General features: G+C 37.8%; 1 protein-coding gene across 3 annotated transcripts in view; it reads right to left on the reverse strand.

Moving 5' to 3' along the window:
• Window positions 1-19,266, reverse strand: part of hcfc1a (host cell factor C1a) — a 23,045-nt gene extending 3,779 nt beyond the window's left edge. The window contains exons 1-25 of one of the 3 annotated variants that reach the window (XM_051912267.1): window positions 19,101-19,266; window positions 17,761-17,965; window positions 15,098-15,246; window positions 14,366-14,526; window positions 14,079-14,287; window positions 13,888-13,972; window positions 13,689-13,795; window positions 12,911-13,090; window positions 12,389-12,727; window positions 12,109-12,260; window positions 11,829-12,023; window positions 10,361-10,579; window positions 10,170-10,274; window positions 9,849-10,062; window positions 8,843-8,985; window positions 8,618-8,750; window positions 8,282-8,478; window positions 6,466-7,534; window positions 5,417-5,544; window positions 4,382-4,714; window positions 3,435-3,660; window positions 3,046-3,330; window positions 1,186-1,289; window positions 951-1,088; window positions 661-846 (exon numbers count right to left, since the gene is read on the reverse strand). In XM_051912267.1, the coding sequence (XP_051768227.1) occupies window positions 661-846; window positions 951-1,088; window positions 1,186-1,289; window positions 3,046-3,330; window positions 3,435-3,660; window positions 4,382-4,714; window positions 5,417-5,544; window positions 6,466-7,534; window positions 8,282-8,478; window positions 8,618-8,750; window positions 8,843-8,985; window positions 9,849-10,062; window positions 10,170-10,274; window positions 10,361-10,579; window positions 11,829-12,023; window positions 12,109-12,260; window positions 12,389-12,727; window positions 12,911-13,090; window positions 13,689-13,795; window positions 13,888-13,972; window positions 14,079-14,287; window positions 14,366-14,526; window positions 15,098-15,246; window positions 17,761-17,956 (5,253 nt within the window). In that variant the 5' untranslated portion in view covers window positions 17,957-17,965; window positions 19,101-19,266. Of the gene's footprint in view, window positions 1-660; window positions 847-950; window positions 1,089-1,185; window positions 1,290-3,045; window positions 3,331-3,434; window positions 3,661-4,381; window positions 4,715-5,416; window positions 5,545-6,465; window positions 7,535-8,281; window positions 8,479-8,617; window positions 8,751-8,842; window positions 8,986-9,848; window positions 10,063-10,169; window positions 10,275-10,360; window positions 10,580-11,828; window positions 12,024-12,108; window positions 12,261-12,388; window positions 12,728-12,910; window positions 13,091-13,688; window positions 13,796-13,887; window positions 13,973-14,078; window positions 14,288-14,365; window positions 14,527-15,097; window positions 15,247-17,760; window positions 17,966-18,325; window positions 18,406-18,884; window positions 19,050-19,100 lie in introns of those variants that run through there. The other 2 variants (XM_051912268.1, XM_051912269.1) reach the window with 2 other exon arrangements.
• Window positions 19,267-20,071: the final 805 nt, after the last annotated feature.

Consider the following 20,071-nt stretch of genomic DNA (forward strand, 5'->3'; position numbering starts at 1 on the left):
TCCTGGAAAAAAGTATCAGTTTCCATGGTTTTCCCAAATCAGCATATTAAAATGATTTCTAAAGGATCATGGGACACTGGAGGACTGGAGTAATGATGCTGAAAATTCAGCTTTGCCATCACAGGAAGAAATTACATATTAAAATGTAAAACAGTAAAAATAAAAAGTTGTTTTAAATTGTTTTATATTTTTTTTACTGTATTTTTGATTAAATAAATGCAGCCTTAGTGAGCATTTAAAACAATCTTACCAACCCTAACGTTTTGAATGGTAGTGTAAACTGTGTTGGTCAGTAATTGATTAAGTACATTAGCTCATACTGTACATTATTAAATATAAATACTAAATAGCCTAATAAATACTAAATTAAATATTACTGAACTAAATCATAGTTGTGTATCACATAATTCTAAATTTACAAAAAATGCATTTGAGTTGAATTCAAAATGAATTGTGAATCTTAAGTAATCATGACAAGCATCCTATTCACTTTCCTTATTGGAAAATCAGTCAAAAACAAACAAACAAAAAAAAAAGTCACAATTAATCTTTGAAAAACAAAATTATGATGATTTTTGAATGGAAATTGTACCATATCACACATTTTTTGGTGTTCTATTGATTATGACACCAAATTGTAATGAGTGATTTGAGGTGTACCTTGCTGATCTTTATGGCACATGGTGCTCCTGGGAAGCCCGGTAAACAGGTCTTGAAAGCAGATATTTCAGAAAAGGCTCCACGGCCACAAATGTTTATACCCGCCACACGGAACTTGTAGGCGGTTCCGGGCTGAAGCTCCACCCTCTTCATTTGGCTGTAGTCAGGGATTGTGCCTGAATCATCCTGCAACATAAAGCACAAGTTCTGTCAGAATAATTACATTTTCAAATAAGCAATGTCATGACGTCTTACAATACTGCATGAAGAAAAATCTCATTGTGGCTTACCTCAACATAAGCAGAGTCATCTGCAGGCATGTAGAAATGTGTTACAACCATATTGGTCACTTTGACAATGCCAACATCAAACCACTGGTTTTCTTTCTTCACTTGAGGTTTGACTGTAACAGTAGGAGGAATTTGTTTCTGTGGGGAGAAACAACAGAAAACAGGATTTTAAAAAAAACATTCTTTCGTATTTAAATGCATATTATTGTGACTCTTTCACTATTATCAAACTTACCCCAGCCTCGATGCCATTGGCTACTTCAGTGAGAGTTGCAGCTGCCTGCATCTTAGCTGGACTGGCAACTACTACAGGTGCTAATGTGCTGGATGGAGCCAAGGCTACAAAGGGAATAAACAGAATTAAAATGGAACATATGGACAAATATGATGTCACATCCTGACATTTCAGTTCAATAAACCTAGCTTAAAGATAAAAACCATCACATTTCTTTAGACTTTTTTCATAGAAACACTTTACAATAAGATTCCATTTCTTAAACATTAGTTGACTGTAATAGTTAACATGAGCCAACAGTGAAATACTTCTAAAGCACTTATTGATCTTAATGTTAATTTCATCATTTCCTAATACATTATAAAAAGATGTGTTAATATTTAAAGAACCAAATATGAACTAACAACAGACAGTATTTGTAATAATTAACATTAACAAAGGTTAATATAAACAGTAACAAAAGTATTGTTTATTAATTAAATGTTAAAAGTTAAAAGTTATACTTCCCAAAAATTAAAAGTATTGTTTATTAATGTTAATTAAATGTGAACACATTAACTAATGTTAACTAATGGGACCTTATTATTAAGTGTTACCTTTCTCATTTACTGGATAATTCAACTATAATAATGGTTCAAAACAGGGGTGTCGCGATATACCGGTATTTACGATAACCGTGATATTTAAAACATGAAAAATCGATATCGTGTTAATTAAGGGTCTGACAATATACCATGATAACCGTAATATTTAAAATGAATAATACACATGATAATATAACATAAATAATCCAGCGTCAGTACCTGGTTGACATCCCAAAGTACAAGTAGGTTGGCGGTATTTCGCCTTAACGCTGCCATCTGACATAAAACAGAAGAAGATGCAGCGCGCGCAGCTGCTACTGCCGTGCAAAATCATGTCGTCTGATAAGACAGGAGATTCTCTACACAGCAGAGCATGTGAGCGAAAATGTTTTGTTTCATATTTATCTTTAAATAGTATATTATTTTTTTTAATTTAATCGATGTTGATTATGAAAAGTGAACAGCACGAGTAAGATAGGATAGCTACATCACAAGTATATCGGGAGACATTGAGTGGGTCAGACATGATTTTGACCACTTCATTAAGTTTTTTGTAGAAAGCCTTTCGTTAAAGTGATTTTCATTATGTATAAATTGTATCTTAATTTTAATCAATGTTTCATCAATGAATTGCCTGGATTTAAAAAATAAGCAGCAAATAAAGCAGAAAATACAATGGAGGCGCCGGCGCAGTCACTTGCACGTGAACTAGAGCGCGTCCCTTTTCGCAAGGATAATGAATATTTATAATGCTATGCTAATCTACATAGCCTTTATCACTGTATAGATTACTATAAAATCATATAATTTCTGCCTCTAAATAAAAATCACACAGCATGGTCTTTAAAATGTGCATCAGAAAGTCTTTTCAGTTCTTCGGGATACATTCAGGCAGTGTTTTTTACTCCAGCTTGAAATCAGATAAACTAAATGCTTGTCTTCCTTCATAAAAATAATAAAAATAATGTAAAAATAATTGTGCTTTGTGTTTATCAGTTGTTTATCAGTATCTGATTACCATTAAGTGTAGTTGTTGTATGCAATGCTGCGATTCATTGGCTTAAAAAAAAAAAAGAATGAAAGAAAATAAAGTAAAGATGATTTTGACTGATAACATTAGTTTTTCTTCAAGGTTTCTATAGATATCGCGATTTATCGATATCGTGAATTCTTTTGGCCATAATAACCGTGGTGTGAAAAAATCTGTTATCGTGACAGCCCTAGCCCAAAACAACAGTCAATCCTACTGAAAAGTAAAATGAAACATCACACATACCTTCTGCAGTGGTGCGAGGCAGCAGTCCGGCTACTGCACTTGTGGCAGCGGCAGCCATCTCGTTGTGTCCATTGCTTTCTGAGGAGGGATCATTTAGGCTGTCAGCCGGAGCCAAGCCCTCAGTGGGTAGTGCGGCCTGGGCAGCGGCCTGGGCAGCGGCTTGTTGCTGGGCTGCCTGGAGCTGCTGTTGCTGATGAACCAAAGCCGCTAGTTCTTGCTGGGTCAGAACGATGGGTATGGTGTGGGTCTGCTGGTCTTCTCCTCCGGCATCTCCATCACCTGAGCCTGAGGGGGGACAAGGAACAAATTGCTTACTGCGAGTTTTAGACTGATTTTGAACATATGCAGGACACAGGATGGGATTTTGTGGATAAATGATGGTGACTCACTCATAACAGCCTGCTGTGCTGCTTGCAGTACAGCCTGGATGGCGAGGGCCTGGGCCTCCTCTGATGCTGCAGCCTGGGCCGCTGCCTCTGCGGCTGCCGTAACGGCCAGCTCCTCTGGGGTCAGACCCGTCACCATCAGCGTTGTGGGCTGTCCGTCTGACATCAGCTCTGGTGGCAAGGCCAGTGCCTCAGCCTGCGATGCTGATGCCGCCTCTACACCTTCCATCTGCCAAGAAAAAAAAAAAAAAAAAAAAACGCTTTACGTCAAGTTGGATGACACCTACAATGACAAGACTTGTTCTACATAATACTGTAAATATAAAAGTGTTCAACTCTGAAATATATTTATTTTTCAATCATTATTAAAAGGTACTTATTTCAAAAATTAATAAAATAAATAAAAAGGTACACCACTGTTCAAAAGTTTGAGGTGGTAAGATTTTCTTAATGTTTTCAAAAGACATTGTTTATGCTCACTAAGGCTGCATTTATTTGATCAAAAATACAGTAAAAACACTAATAACGTGAAATATTACTACAATTTAAAATAATCGTTTTCAATTTTAATTTTAATTTATCCCTGTCATGGTAAAGCTGCTATTACTCCAGTCTTCATGATCCTTCGGAAATCATACTATGCCGAGAGAAAAAAAAAAAAAAAAAAAAAAAAAAAATATCCTACAAACTTTTTTTGCAAATTAATTTTAGTAATAATTTATTAGTCTTAATTTGTTGCAATAACAGCTGAAAATTATACATCTAGAAAAATACATACCTATATAAAATTATATGGCAACATTTAGCCTTGGTAAAAAAATTATATTTTTCTTTAGATATTAGATTATTTGTCTTTACTCATATTAGAAAAATTCAATAATAAAGTAGTATGCATTATTCTTAATTTGCACTAACTGGAAATTGTACAGCTAGAATGCAATTGACTATACCACTGCTGTTGGTAGCTGCTCCTGAGCAGTTTCTCCCTCTGCCATGCCAGAAGCATCATGTTCCATGGGCACTGCCCCTGCCTCTGCCTGGCTCTCTGCCTGCATGGCTACCGCCACGGCTTCTCCCGGGAAGTCACTCGGCAAGGCTGCTGCCTCTGCCTGGAAGTCACTGGGCATAGCTACTGCCCCCGCCTCTGCCTGGAACTCTGCCTGCATGGCAACTGCCTCCGCTTCAGCCTGGCCTTCGGTCTGCAAGGTCTCTGCCTCCGAGGTCTCCATAACGACCGGCTCAGCTCCTGCCTCTGAGGATGACTCCGTGATGGAAGAGATAGACTGCAGGAGAAGGACAAAGAAAGAAAAATTGCTGATGTTATGAACCCCTCTTTCATTTCAACCCTCTCCTCCTACCACCTTCAATCTAGCATGTAAGTCTGGCTTCATAATTGTATGCATCAGTTCCTAATGGACACAGCCCCAAAAAAAGTCTCACCCCACAATTTCTCTCATTCAATATGTTTGCATTCAAATTACAGAATTTAGGGTATCTCCAGAGATTTTAAAATTAAATTTAAAGACCTGTGCAAATTAAAATAATATTCTATGTTCATATAGAACAAACCCATACAATCATAGATTATATCTGGTTCTTTTAATTAGTATTTTGTCGATACTAGTAAAATCTATATATTGAAAGTGTTAAATAATGTTCTTACTCTGACAGGGCCAAGAGTTTACATTTAATTAAATGCCAGATGCAGTTTATTATTTAACCAACATACCAATAATAACCAGAACATTTTTTATGAATGCAGAATTTTTAATAATTAACCAGCACAAAATACACCAGGACTCTTATTTTAAAATGTATATGCTTTACTACTTCCAGCTGCTCATTTAAAAAGATGACAGATCAAATTGTTAAAAGTATCTTACCTTCTACAACATATTAATCGCTTGGCATAAATATGCGGTATTAACTGACTGTAAACCGCTCTGAAACCACAACTTAAGTACAGAGTTTGTATCTCCACTCACTGGAACAGCTGGTCCTGGTAGAGGCGTGGCCTGTGTGACTGTGGTAATGGCTCTGCTCTGGGGCGCTGCAGTGGATGGCAGGCCCTCCGTGCTAGTGGTAGATTCTGATGCTTCACCACTCTGCTGGGCTAAATGCACATAAGAAAGAGTTACCATAAACCTTTAAAAAGACACAAAAGTACTTTTAAAAGTAAATTTAAATTTCACCAGTTGAATTTTCCGGTTTCATATGTATTGCTACAATTCACACCTCACCACCAAAAAGATATTAAATTTTGCAGGAAACTAACATCAACCAGCTACAGATGGTTTTAACCAGATTTTAACCAGCTTTGCAGACCTCTGGTCTGAAAGAATGATGAGAAATTTTATTTGGAGCTGAAAGAGCAGCCATTTGTTTTATCAGTAGCCAGATTTGGTGAGATTTCCTACAATAAGGTAGGTAGTTATTAAGTTAAATCTCTTACGGCAGAAGTAAACAGCACTTTGTGATGGGCTCAAACTCTTGACAGCAGACGTCAGAATGCTCAAACTGTTAGTGTTGCAGCCATGTTCCTAAATATATACTACTGATTTTTTTGAAGAAATTAAATTTATTTAGCAAAGAATTTTTTTTAAAATAATGTTGCAAAAGATTTCTCTTTCAAAAAAAATGCTGTTCTTTTGAACTTTCTATTCAAAGAACCCCAGGGGTAAAAAAAAGAAGAAATAAATAATAAAAGTTACGACAAAAATAGTAGGGCACAGCACAAATTTTTTCAACATTGATATTAGTAAAAAATGTTTCTTGAGCACCAAATTTACATATCAGAATGATTTCTGAGGGATCATGTGACACTGAAGAAATGATGCTGAAAATTCAGCTTTGCCATCACAGCAATAAATTATATAGAAAATATATTTTGAATTGTATTTTGTATATTTCACAATATTACTGTTTTACTGAATTTTTAATTAAATAAACGCAGCCTCGGTAAGCATAAACACAACCAAAACTTTCAAACGTTAGTGTAAAAGCTAAAAATGAATCTTTCTGAAATGTGAAGTACCTGTTCCCTCATCTGTCTCCATACTGCAGGTGGCAGTGGTGGCCGTGTTGGTGGTGCCCGTCTCGTGGGTCTCACAAGGTGGATTTGAGCAAACTCTCTGCACCTCTCCCGTTTGGTTTCCACCCATGTTAGATGAAGCCGTGGTTGCTGTGTTGGTGGTTCCCGTCTCGTGGGTCTCACAAGGTGGGTTTGAACAGACCCTTTGCACTGTTCCGGTTTGATTTCCACCCATGTTAGATGAAGCCGTGGTGGCTGTGTTTGTGGTTCCTGTCTCGTGGGTCTCACAAGGTGGATTTGAGCAAACTCTCTGCACTGCTCCGGTTTGGTTTCCGCCCATGTTAGATGAAGCCGTAGTGGCCGTGTTGGTGGTGCCTGTCTCGTGGGTCTCACAAGGTGGGTTTGAACAGACCCTTTGCACCATTCCGGTTTGGTTTCCGCCCATGTTAGATGAAGCCGTGGTGGCCGTGTTTGTGGTGCCCGTCTCGTGGGTCTCACAAGGTGGGTTTGAACAGACCCTTTGCACCGTTCCGGTTTGGTTTCCGCCCATGTTAGATGAAGCTGTGGTTGCTGTATTGGTGGTGCCCGTCTCATGGGTCTCACAGGGTGGGTTTGAGCATACCCTCTGCACCATGCCAGCAGGAGCAGTGCCCATACTTGAAGATGCTGTGGTTGCTGTGTTGGTGGTACCCGTTTCATGAGTCTCACATGGTGGGTTTGAGCAGACCCTCTGAACAGTGCCCATGTTGGCAGATGCTGTGGTGGCAGTGTTCGTTGTACCCGTTTCATGTGTTTCACAGGGCGGGTTGGAACACACTCTCTGTACTGTGCCAGCTGGTCCAGTGCCCATATTCGCCGTTGCTGTGGTGGCCGTGTTGGTGGTGCCCGTCTCATGAGTCTCACAGGGTGGGTTGGAGCACACTAGAGTAACACTGCCAGAAGTATCGCCTGCACCAGACTCAGAAGAGGTGGGCTGCTCAGACGTGGGAGAGGCCAGAATGGAAACAGGCAGATCTTGGCCAGGCTGAGCCTCCACACCACTGGGTGTAGTTATGAGAGTCACCTGGGTGGGCTATTAAGAAAGGATGACACAAAATTAGTGACTACAGATTTTTATTTTTTCAGTGAATTTAATGTAAATGTTGTGTAAAACGTTGTTTTTTTTTTTTTTTTTTTTTTTTAAATATAGCAATTTTGTAAATCATTAATATTTTATAAAGTATTAAAGCATTCCTACAGAAATATTAAGCAACAACTATTTTAAATATTGATAATACCAATGCTAATACTACTACTATTAATAATAATAAAAATAGTAAGAAAAAAATGTTTCTTGCACCAAATCAGCATATTAGCACCAAATCAGCATATTAGAATGATTTCTGAAGGAACATGTGACACTGAAGACTGGAGTAATGATGTTGAAAATTCACAGGAATAAAACAAAACCCTGAACAGGGGTGCATATAATAGAATTAAAATAAATAATAATAAAATAATTAGTGATGTTTGTAAATATATGAATAATACTGCCATCAACCAGTATTGTATCGGACATTAAATAAGCACTATTACACTATAGCCGTATCAGTTTATAGGGGGAAAAAAATAATTATTCTTTAAAACCTTTTCAATTAATTGTGTGAACAGTGCACAGTTATTTATCAAATAAAATATTTAACTATATAACATACTTACATAATGGCTATAAAGAAACTTAATGATACACAAAATGGCTGCAGTAATTAGAGAATGACATTATATATATATATATACACACAATTAAAAATAAAATCAGAAAAGATAATCTGGTTCTAACCTGCATGTTGGATGTGACAGTGGTCAGGTTGGTCTGTGCAGCTGACACAGCGGTAGCATTAATGACCTGGTTGGAGAGGGTGGCAATCGTGCCCAGAGTGGTGATGGGGGTTGCCAGGGTGGCATTGGCACTGGCTAGGCTTCCTCCGGCTAAGCTGGTAGAAACGGTTCCTGTGACTGTGCCAAGAGTTGTTACACCTTTTAAAGAGGACAGACAGCGAGAGTGAAATACTTTAATCATTAATAATAGTGGTTGCTGAATTACACTTGGCAGAGAAGCATGAAGTCTTTGAACAAGGAACATTAACTTTTGACATTATCAAGTTCATATCCTTACCAGTTGTTCCTTTGACAACCAGCGTGGTTACAGTTGGCTTGACTCCAGATACTGGAGACACGAGACGCACTCCTCCCATCGGCACAGTGCGAAGAATGGTTCCAGGCTGACCAGGGGCTCCCTTCAGAACAACCTTAGGAGAGAAAAACCCAACCCAGGTAAGAAAACGGACCTTGAAGTGCTCCAACGACATCAGATTTCCACCAGATTTTCTGACCCCAATACCTGTGTTAGGCCTTGCTGTCCTGCTGCTGTCCCAATCTTAGGCACTGCTGTAATGATTTTGCCAGGAGTTCCTGTTCCAGATGTCATCACCTTCGTGGTGAAGATGGTTATAGGGCTCTTCATCCCTGTACTACTAGTCACACCTACAACAGAAAACAGACACTCATTAAGTGACCTTTTATTATTATTAACAATAATAACAATGTTGTTGTTAATAACATTTATTTAAATAATATATTTAATGATAAACAAATATAAAAACAATATATTAGGCATTATTTTTATTATTAAGTACTGCTACTTCTAATATTATAGTAGTTTAATTATTATTATTAATAACACACATTAATATATAAATGTACTATTACTACTACTAATAATAATTATTATTAGTGAACATTATTAATAATAATAATAATAATAATAATTAGTAGTAGTAATAGTTATTATTATTATTATTATTATCATCATCATCATTAACTACAGCTGTAATGATAATTACTACTAGTAATAAAACTTTTATAGTGTCAGAAAAATTTGTATTTTTACTGTTAAATATTAATAATAGTAATTAGTTGTAATAATTATAAGTGTCATTAAATTACTATTTTATTACCATTAACACTATAATATTAATAATAATAATTAGTTGTAAAAATTGTAGTACATTTATATATTTATTGTAAACAAATAAATATATAAATGTATTACAATTTTTACAACCAATTACTATTATTAATATATTTGTTAACAGTAAAAATACTAATTTTTCTGACACTTAAATATATAAAAAAAAGTATTAGTTTTATTACTAGTAGTAATTATCATTACAGCTGTAGTTAATAATAATAATAATAATAATAATAAACTGACACATTAAATAGAAATATATTAGAAGTATATATTTCTACCTTTACTACTATAATCATCATCATCATCATCATCTCTATTCTAGACAACAAAACACAAAAATAACATGTCTTGACAAAATGGTTTCTTTCTTTACCTGCAGCTCCCTGCTGTAGAGCAGACATGGGGATTGTTTTAATTATAGTGGTGGTGCCCGGTTTGGTGGTAGTGGGGGACATGCCACTGATGCCCAAGATAGTGGGCTTGTTTCCTGTGCCACCTGCTTGACTGGTGGTAATTATGGTGGTTGGTTTTCCATCCGCAGATGTAACCAGCTTCAGAATGGTGCCGGGTGGAAGGGGACCCTTTGTCTATGGAATGAGAATGATGTTAAAATCATTTCAAAAATCATTTCAAAAATGAAATCAATCATTTCAAAAATGTCTTAAAAATCTAAAACTAGTTATGTTTAACATACCTGTATAATCTGAGTCAGTGGGTTGGAGGTGGCCTGTCCAGTCACAGCAGCCGATTGGACTGGTTTGGTCTGTACCATTGACACCATCTTGCCCAAGTTGGAGATCTAAAAAAAGATAAATAATTAATATTTTGTTCATTCAATGTTTTTACCTATATTTTTCCTATGCTAGAATTTAAAATATACTGTACCAGGTTTCCTCCCATGGAAAGTGGGCTCTTGACAAGAGTGATGGTCTTGGTGACTCCGCCCACCATAGTGGTCACAACCTGAGCTTGCTGGGCTACGGTAACTGTGCCGGACTTGTGTACTGTGATGATGGGCCGAGCACCCGTAGTGGGACTGGACACTGTCGGAGTGCCCACCTGTGCAGCGGCGGTCTTCAGCATGCGAGTGGCAGGGTTGCTTACCTACGACAAAGAAATTGTCATGAGACTTGGGCTGGCTGATACGACTGCAGATGAGCAACGTGACAAATTGCCACATAAACATAGAATTCAACTGATGTGTGGTAACATACTAGCTAACGCAACAGTTTTGAATTCAGCTCATCTAATCGAAGCTTTGCAGTTTTGAGTTTTTTTTTTTTTTTTTTAACTCAAGCATTACATAATGAGAATCTACGGTACCTTTCCAAAATTTGGGGTCAATTTAATATGTCCTTGCCGAATAAAAAGTGTTAATTTCTTTACAAAAAACTAGTGACGCACCGGTTGACCTGCCATAAATCGGAAATTTTTGTTTTATTTTATAAGCACAGCGCTGCTTTGTGTACAGCAGAAACCAAAGAAATCGCTGCTGTTCCATAAGCGCCATCTACTGTCAGAGAGTGAATCTGCATATTCATTCAGCCCTTCTGCAATTTTTGCAGGTGTCTTATGTAGCATAATTTCACAAATCTAAAGTCAGATCATTCTGTTTTTGCTTTAAATCGCGAAATTATACAATCTAATTTAAATAAACAACTGCTAAGCAAATAAATTTGCTTAAAGGGATAGTTCACCCAAAAATGAAAATTTGATGTTTATCTGCTTACCCCCAGGGCATCCAAGATGTAGGTGTACACCACTATGTCCAACTGCCATGAGCATCCGGTTGGTGAGGTCTGAATGCATTCTGATGCCGGAAGTGATCGCTCGCACTCATTGACATATACACGCGAGAGATCACTTCCGTCATCAGAGTGCGTTTTCAGACCTCACCAACCGGATGCTCAAGGCAGCTGGACATAGTGGTGTATTAGAGGTAAAAAAATTATATAAATACTGTTTGGTTTCTCACACAAACCGATCGTTTCATATCTTAGGACATCAATGTGTCGTCACGAGCCGCAGGGTTTAATTTGGATTTGTCTGTGCATGTTTTTTTGACTCATAGATGGAATTCCCATTGACATGCATTATACGACTGACAGACTGTATTTTTGCACATCACAGAAAATAAAGCTAAAAATAGCCGACACCTGATCGACAGAGCAGTTTAAAGGGTGACAGGATGCAACTAAGCAACAGAGCTGTCTTTAAAGGCACGATTAAGACGAAGCTTGCCTACTCTTCTGCTACGCACTCAAAAGCATGTACTTTTTCTTCACAAAAACAGTACATAATTTTAAGTAGGCGAATTGGGACGCAGCAACAGTGACAATCTTAAGATAATTACCATGACAGGTGATGCCACTTTAACTGTGGTGGGGAGAGTGGTGGACCCAGGTGTCATAGCCACCGTTTTTACAATTGTGGCCCCAGCCGGCACATTGAGAACAGTGGCTCCGGGGGAAGGAGGGATTTTCTGTGTGGCTGCAGCAGCTGCAGCCAAAGCTGCCATTCCACTCATCTGAGGGCTGCTGCCAATGGCCTGAAAAAAAGTACACATTTGAATAAAACAATCATCAAGGCATCAAAAGTTTTATAGATTCCAGCTTTACTTTTTCGCTTCATACCGTTCCTTGAGTGGTCTGTGGTGGCACCACCATGCGAACACCTGCAGGCAGTGATGTCACAGTGACTGGGGATTTTCCAGCTTGGCTGGCTTGGCGAACAGTGACAATCGATGCCCCGGTGCCTGACTGAGGGGCTGCAACTTTCAGAATAGCTTAAATATAAAATAAAAGTTGTTAAACGCAAACTTTTAATACAAATACCATGTAAAAAAATGCTTTAATTTAATATTAAGGAAACTGAAAATATTGCTGAACTATTAACAATTTAACAAATCAGTACCTGGGCCACGCGCCATTGAGGCTGCCAGAGGATTTGCGGGTGTGGTGGGTAAGACTGAGGCTGTGGGGGAAGCAGCCTGGGGCACAAGGGTGATACCACTATGCGGCAGACTCTGAGCAGATGGAGCAGCTGCAGCGGGCGCTGGACTCCTAGGCGAGTTTCCAGGGAGGGAGGGAGCTGCATTGAGGGCTGGTGATGTGGCAGCAGTGGCTGTTGGGATATCATATTTCTGAAGCTGAAGCAGGTACATGTCTGCTGTAGACACCGCTCCCCAGCTAACCTCTAAAGAATTTGTGTTGGCCCGGACGAGCTGTACCCGTGAAGGAGGATTAGGTCGCTCTGCAAAAAAAAGAGAATTGTCAAAAACTATTCAAATTATGCATGGTTTAATACATTCAGCTTATGCAAAAAAAAAAAAAAAAAAAAAAAAACTACAATATGTAATTTTATATACATTTGGATATTTTTATGATGCAGTTTAACTGTTAGAAATACTCTATACTGCATATCTGCTGTACTAACCTGTCTCCAGGTACCACAGGTCTTTGCAGCACACCTGATTGTTCCAAGCTTTGCGATACCCATCACGTCCACTCCAGACATAAAGTCTGTTGTTAATAGCAACAGTGCAATGTCCTGCTCGTGCACGTGGTATGTTGTCCTCCAAAGTGTCCATCAAAACAGTCTCCCATGACAAGGTGTCTAAAAGGAAAAGGAAGCTCATTTAATTTAAAGTATATGGCATAATATGAAAAAAATACATCAATAAAAACATGCTGTATGGGCTCAGCGAAATTTAACGAGCCTAAATGCCAATTTTAATACCACAATTATATTCAATAGAAAGTAAAATCCTGTTGAATCTAATCCTTTATTTAAATAAACTAAAACACACATTTATATTTAGCGTATTAAATTAATACAACAGTATGCATTTCTTATCTAAGTAAACAAATTCAACTGTAAAAGCCTATTTACTTGAAAATGTACTTTTTTTTTTTTTTTTAAGTATTAAAGCACTGATATACACTACAATTCAAACGTTTTAAAGAATCATACATATTCAGCAAGGATGCATTAAGTTGATCAAAATTAAACATTAAAACTATTTTAAATTGTATTATATTTCACAATATTACTGTTTTTACTGTATTTTTGGTCAATTAAACAGTCTTGGTGAGTATAAGAGACTTATCAAAAACACAAAAAAGGTAGTTGTATAATAACAGTTTAGTCTTTTGTTAAATAAAATCATAAACTGCTTTCACTTTAAACACTACATGTACTTTTGCAAACATACCCAAGTTCAGGCAGGCAAGTGTGTTTGTACACTTCCATTCCTTCTCATGTGTGGCCACCTTCACATCATCCATCACCAAGGGAACCCAGCCACCAAAAACATACATTCTACAGACAAAACAGATAAAAGGGATTAAAGGTCAGTAATACCATTGTGTATATTTAGGGAATGCCTGTGGTGAGATTACACTAAAACTCACTTGTTTGTAATAGTGGTGGCTGAGTGGAGGCTACGGGGGAGGGGAGCAGTGCCGCTTATTGCAGGCTTGTTCCAGGTCAGCGTATCTGAAAAGCAAATAATGGCCTAATTATTGCTTAACCTAATTGATTGATTGAATTAATGAACAATCTGTGGCAAAAACCACAGCAAAAACAGCTGTAATCTTCATACCAATATCTAATGTCCAAAGATCTCCCAAACGACAACCACTCATTCCTCCGTATATAACAAGGCGGGACTTCTTAGTAGTTTTTTCAGTATAAATTACAGCAGTGTGGCTCTCTCTCGGAGGAGGCAGTACTCCATATGTGACTGGTATATCCCAGCCCACAACGTTGGAGCCCGGACGCAGTTCGAGGGTATAAAGGTCATTCAAATATCTGGAAGCACACATAAGTGAGTCTATGAACCAAATAATATAATTATTTACTAACCACATTATTAGATGGAAGGAATACCTGGGAATGTTGTTCTTGGGGTCTTCGCTGTCATTGGCAAGCCCCCCAAAAAGATAGCACTTGTTGCCCACAAGAGAAAAACTGTGGCCCAGACGAGGACATGGTGGAGCTCCATTTTTAGGGGCTTTTGGTTTCAATTTTTTCCACTCCCACCTGCTTGCCTGATAATCGTAACCATAGCGAGATCATTTCAGATCTGTACTGACAGAGTCAACAGCAGTCAATAATGGCTGGAATACACAACATGACTTTTAAAATCTGATCAGATTTGATTTTAAAATCAGATTTTAAAACACTATGCTTCATAGACCTGCCGAGATCGTAAACAGTTACAGAGAAAAACTGGGCATCATACAATGAAGAATGAGGATAGCACACTACCAGACTTTCAAGTCATTCCAAACACAAGCTCACATGCACTTTCACTGCTAGAAGATGCATTGTAAATAAAAACAATGTTAGAATATCAGCTCAAAAAAAAAAAAAAAAATTATTTCATCCGATTAGATGGAATCATAGTCTGAAGCTGAAAAAAAAAAAAAAAAAAAAAAAAAAAAAACAGACTTTGTACTCATTCACTACGTGATTTTCTGTGAAATGTGTCATCTCAGACTGCTCAAAATCTGCAGCAACTAGCGCTGACTCATCCAAACTACAAATCTGGGCAAAAGTCATATAGTGTATTCCAGCCTTTAGTCACATAACAGTGATATTTAAGAAGTTTTTCCTTACCTGCAACTCATAAAGGTCATTGCTGTACTTTCCATATTCTACCATTCCACCAAACACTAACAGACGTGTACCATCACATACGAAACCATAAGCTGCACAGCCTGGAGGAATGTCTCCACGAACAGCTGGTATAAACCACTGGTTTGTTGCTGAAAAATAAAACAATATTTCATTGTTCAGTCAATTTCTCAGTGATAAGGTGCAGACAACTTGCAATAAAGCTCTCTTGCAGTTTAAAACCTAATCTGGAGCCAATGTCAATAAAAAAAATTAAAAAATAAAAAAAAAACACTTTAAAAATTTAAAGCACTTTTTAACTATCAAAACAAGCTTTGTCACAATGAAACTGAAGTAGCGACAGATCTTCTTTCCGTATTGTGAGGTACATCAAACCGAAACGGATTATTGAAAAAAAAAATTGTAAGCCAGGGACTTGGATCTACGGGGGACATTTTGATTAAACATAAGGTCAAAACATTTTAAAAATGAAAAATGCACAGACGGATTGTTCATAATAAGATCTATAACATGCATTTAGAAAATAGATAGGGTGAATTTTTATTTCATGCCAACTTTAAAGCTGCAGGTAGATTCCTGGTGGAAGAGTGACCTCTGACCCGACGTAGGAGTAGCATAAGTTTAGGTGAGAGTAGATGCCTCTTGAGGTTCAAACAAACAGCGCTGGGCAACATACTCAAGCTCCTCTTGTCTTATATTGAAATACTTCTCTTCAAAAATTCTTGATTTAGACTTCTAATTCGTGACCGGTGTTATGTTTTGCTCTATCCTCTACGCTTCCGCATGTCAGTACGTCAGGTCAAAGGTCCCTCTTCTGCCTGGACTCGCATACGGTCATTACCAAAAGCCAGTGATAATAGTTTATAAAGTTGTAAATTTGGATATTTTTCTTACAAAGACCTTTATTTACAACCTGGAGCTGTATGGATTACTTTTATGATTGATAGATGCACTTTTTTAGGCTTCAAAATCTTGGGTACAATTCACTCCTATAGAGTACCTCAGGGATGACGTGTTTTTGTAGGCCAACCCGGAAGTTAGCGGCGCACGGGTTCCCTCGATCGAAAGCCCATGCATTTTTCCCCACAGACTTTTGGAAAATCGCAAAAAAAAAAAAAGCTCTGTTTAACAAAGGGTTATGACACTTGTCTATCAAGATAATCTTTACAAGTTAACACAATATTTATACATTTTGAAGCCCAAATACAGTCGTCAGATATAAAAAGCTAACAGTAGGCTATAAACGGACTACAGCACACCATGGTCACGGATCAACGTCACCACCACCAAGCTTCCTCAAACTTTATTTAAAAACATGCTCGCTAATTATGATTTGCGCATGAATACTTTTCCACTTTTTCATGAGAAATGCTGTCCAAAAGTCCTCTTTGTCATGATGACGTCTAAAGTCCCCGCCAAAGGAAGTAGTCCCTTTTAGCAATTTGTTAGCAACCACCATTTTTAAGACACACACAAAAAAAATAATAATAATAATTCACAAACGTGTTATAACTGGTGTGTTTTATGTCATAGATCAAAACGTGAAAATATTTAGAGGCTTTGTTAACCATAGACCTTATTTCAGGCGATTTAGCAAAAACCCATTCAAAAAACCCATTGACTTCGGGGCGATGGAACCGGAAGTCCTAAAATGCTAACTCGCTTCCGGGTTTTGCCTACAAAAACACGTCATCCCTGAGGTACTCTATTATAAAGCTGGGAAGAGCTGTTTAATACAACTGATTGTGTTTAGCTACACCTAGGATGGCTTGAGGGTGAGTAAATTATGGGATAATTTTCATTTTTGGGTGAACTAACCCTTTATGTTTTTTTTACAAAAGGAGCCACTGAGTGACATCTCGTTCGTTGCGGTGTCTGAAGAAATTTTGCGTGCTCAACGTCTAGTGTTACAGCGCCTTCAGAATTAAATTACAGGAAGAGAAATTTACTGAATTGCAATTCAAAGAAATTCAAGAGTCACAGATTAATTATGCCTTTTGGTTTCATTAGGAAGACTGAGGTAAATTAGAGCATTCTGGAAATCAAGTGTTCTTCCACTATGACCAATAAAATGAAAGTTCATTTATGCAATTCATCTATACATTTCATAAATTTCTATTGAAAGCATTTCCAACTTTTATCTACTGCATCTAATGCAAGGTATTGTCTACTGCAGCTTAATTTCCACATGATTGCTAGTGTCATTGTGGGATAAACAGCCATAGTGCTCGGAGAAAGATAACAAAAAGGCTAACTGGTGCACGTGCAGGAGGGGGCGTGCGCGTGACGCGGCGGCAGTCAACGTCCATTTTTGTTTTCTGGCGCCTTTTTCCATCTCAAAACACAACAGTTGAAGGAGCTGCCTGCGAGTGAGACGCGGCGCTGAACCAAGACAAACATTGCAAAAAAACAAAAACACATAGAATGTTTCATATACATGTATGTAAGCAAAATGTTTTAGTGAAGCAGATATATTTACGACTGCGACAAGTGTCACTTCAGGCTACGACGGTTCTTCATCCTCTCGCGTTAGAAACAAAATGAATACCGAAGTGTAGTGACAAGGTAAAATAGCGGCGATTTGCAAGCATTTCTTAATTTGTATGCATATACAAACTTTCCCTATATAAAAACATTTTACTTACCAGTATTATAAACGTGCAACTCGTCAACGATTCCTTCGTTTCCTCCACCGAAAACGACCATCAGCTCCTTGATGGCTACGGCCCTGTGTCCGTGTCTCGGTCGGGGTACCGGCCCGGACCACCCCAGAACCCGCTTCCATCGCGGCTGCAGTGGAGCTCCGGTGGTCCCAGGCACAACGGAACCGGGGGACGTCATGTCCTTTTACTGAGAAAAAACGGAATGCACTTCAACGACTTTTAGTCACAAATATACCCGTTCCGTAAGCTTAAGTTAACGATATCTAGGCAAATATTACACACAAGACCCCGGTATATATTAATATCCTTCTGTATAAATATATACATTGTTTTATCATTACAGTGGTACAATTACAATTTTAAACAGTGTGGGTTATTCAGAAGTTTGATTAATTCAGGAATGCCGCCATTTTGGCGCTTGCAGACGGACTAAAAGCCGGTCAACTAGTCTAAAATACCGCGAGCAGCAGCTTGAGCATCGATTAAGTTATATAAAAAAAACCACATTGCACTAAGTTCTAGCTTAAAAGTCACATCACAAAATTACATTATCCAGTTAAATGTCCCTGGTGCAGAAAGAGTATCAACCCATGGAAGTCGCCATCTTGAAACAAGCCTCCGCCAGTCTGAAAAATGGCGGAGCGGCAAATAAAAACAATAAATTTCAGTTAGCCAAGTAGCAAATGCAAATACAACTCTATACTAACTGTGAAAGTGATCATTTTCCAAAATACAATTCCGTGAAACGCTGCAAAACTAGCCAAAGATACAAATCCAGAGACTAACACTCGAAACCCAGTCCCCATTTGCTGCAGAAGGCTATTTTCATGCCTCTCTGGGAGTCGCCATCTTGTCAGCCACTCAAAACAGCAACAATAATACATTTTAACCGTGCGATTTTATTACAGTGCAATGCAGATTCAGACCATCAACCGAGTGCTGCAATTTCCAAGCGGTCTGGATAATGAAACGAGCTTTTCGCGCGTGCATAAAATCATGCAGCGGAATGCGGTTACCAGCAGCGCAACTAAAACAAGACATCAAATCATCTTTTACCAAAGAATCCACAGATAAATAAGCAAGCGCAAATACATCCCGATACATACTGTGAGAAAATACGTTTGCGTAGGTCTCCTCCAAGTGAAAACTATCGATGGATTAATTTTTATTTAATTCATGCCGCCCCGGTGTAAGCAGCCATCTTGTCGTCAAATCAGCCCACTAGCAGCTCCCACAAGAAAAATGGCGGCTAAGTTTATGTTCGCTATCCAAAAATACACATTATGGCTTAATGTAGTCTCTTCGCCATAGATCATACGTACGAGATTCGTGTTGCAGTATCCAGGGAGATCTTCTGATGGTCTGTTTTTGAAATGATAGTCCAGTTTCATCCAAATTTGTTAAGAAGTATCCACTCTCATGCCTGCCTGGAAGCCGCCATGTTCTTGACAATGTACAGCCGCTCCTGCAGCCACCCGTAACAAATATGGCGGAATTACCACGTCCTGATCTAGAGCTCTTTATGAAACACTCACTTACAGTTGAGAAATGCAATTCTGCATTTCTTTAGCGATAGCTTAATAATTGTTATACCATATATGTGTGTATCTAAAATGCGTTAACACTATTGAGATAATTTAAACAGATTTTTTATGCTTTATATATTTAGGGCTCATTGTCCCACACTAAAGATGGCGACTTAAGTCGAAGTTTATTGTTAGGTTTTTTTTTCTTCTGTCGCATTTTCGTGCAATTCACAAATATGGATGAATAAATTATTATTACGCTCGAAGAAAAGAGAATTTATAAATTAACCACGAATGAATGAACACACAGGGTATCTATTTTCTCGAAGTTACACCCCCTTAGTGGAATTCTGCCAGTGATGGCGCTCCTCCTTTGCTTGGAATTCAACTTCATACTGAACAATACCTCACTTCATAAAACCTATTTTGTAATCCTCCTAAAATACAAACTTTGTTAAAAAAAAAAAAAAATCTCACAAATTCTTAAACTCGTGCAAAAACACTTTGGAAGAAGGTTAAGGATAGTTGCTTTGGATAAAAGCGTCTGTCAAATGCAGTTGGTAATTCTTCAAACTCGAGTGGAAAACTACAGGCAAAATTAGTGAAAATGTTTTTTTTTTTTTTTTTTTTTTTTTTGAGAAATGCAAATTATTTTCTGAGGTACAGACCCAAGGCTCTTTTTTTTTTTAAAGAAGACACTCAGCAGCACTTCAAAAAATGAAAACACTAAACATTTTTTATTTTATAAAAAAAAATATATAGTTTAC

The sequence above is a fragment of the Ctenopharyngodon idella genome, chromosome 11 (assembly GCF_019924925.1).
Source record: "Ctenopharyngodon idella isolate HZGC_01 chromosome 11, HZGC01, whole genome shotgun sequence".
NCBI classification, from domain to species: Eukaryota; Metazoa; Chordata; class Actinopteri; order Cypriniformes; family Xenocyprididae; genus Ctenopharyngodon; species Ctenopharyngodon idella.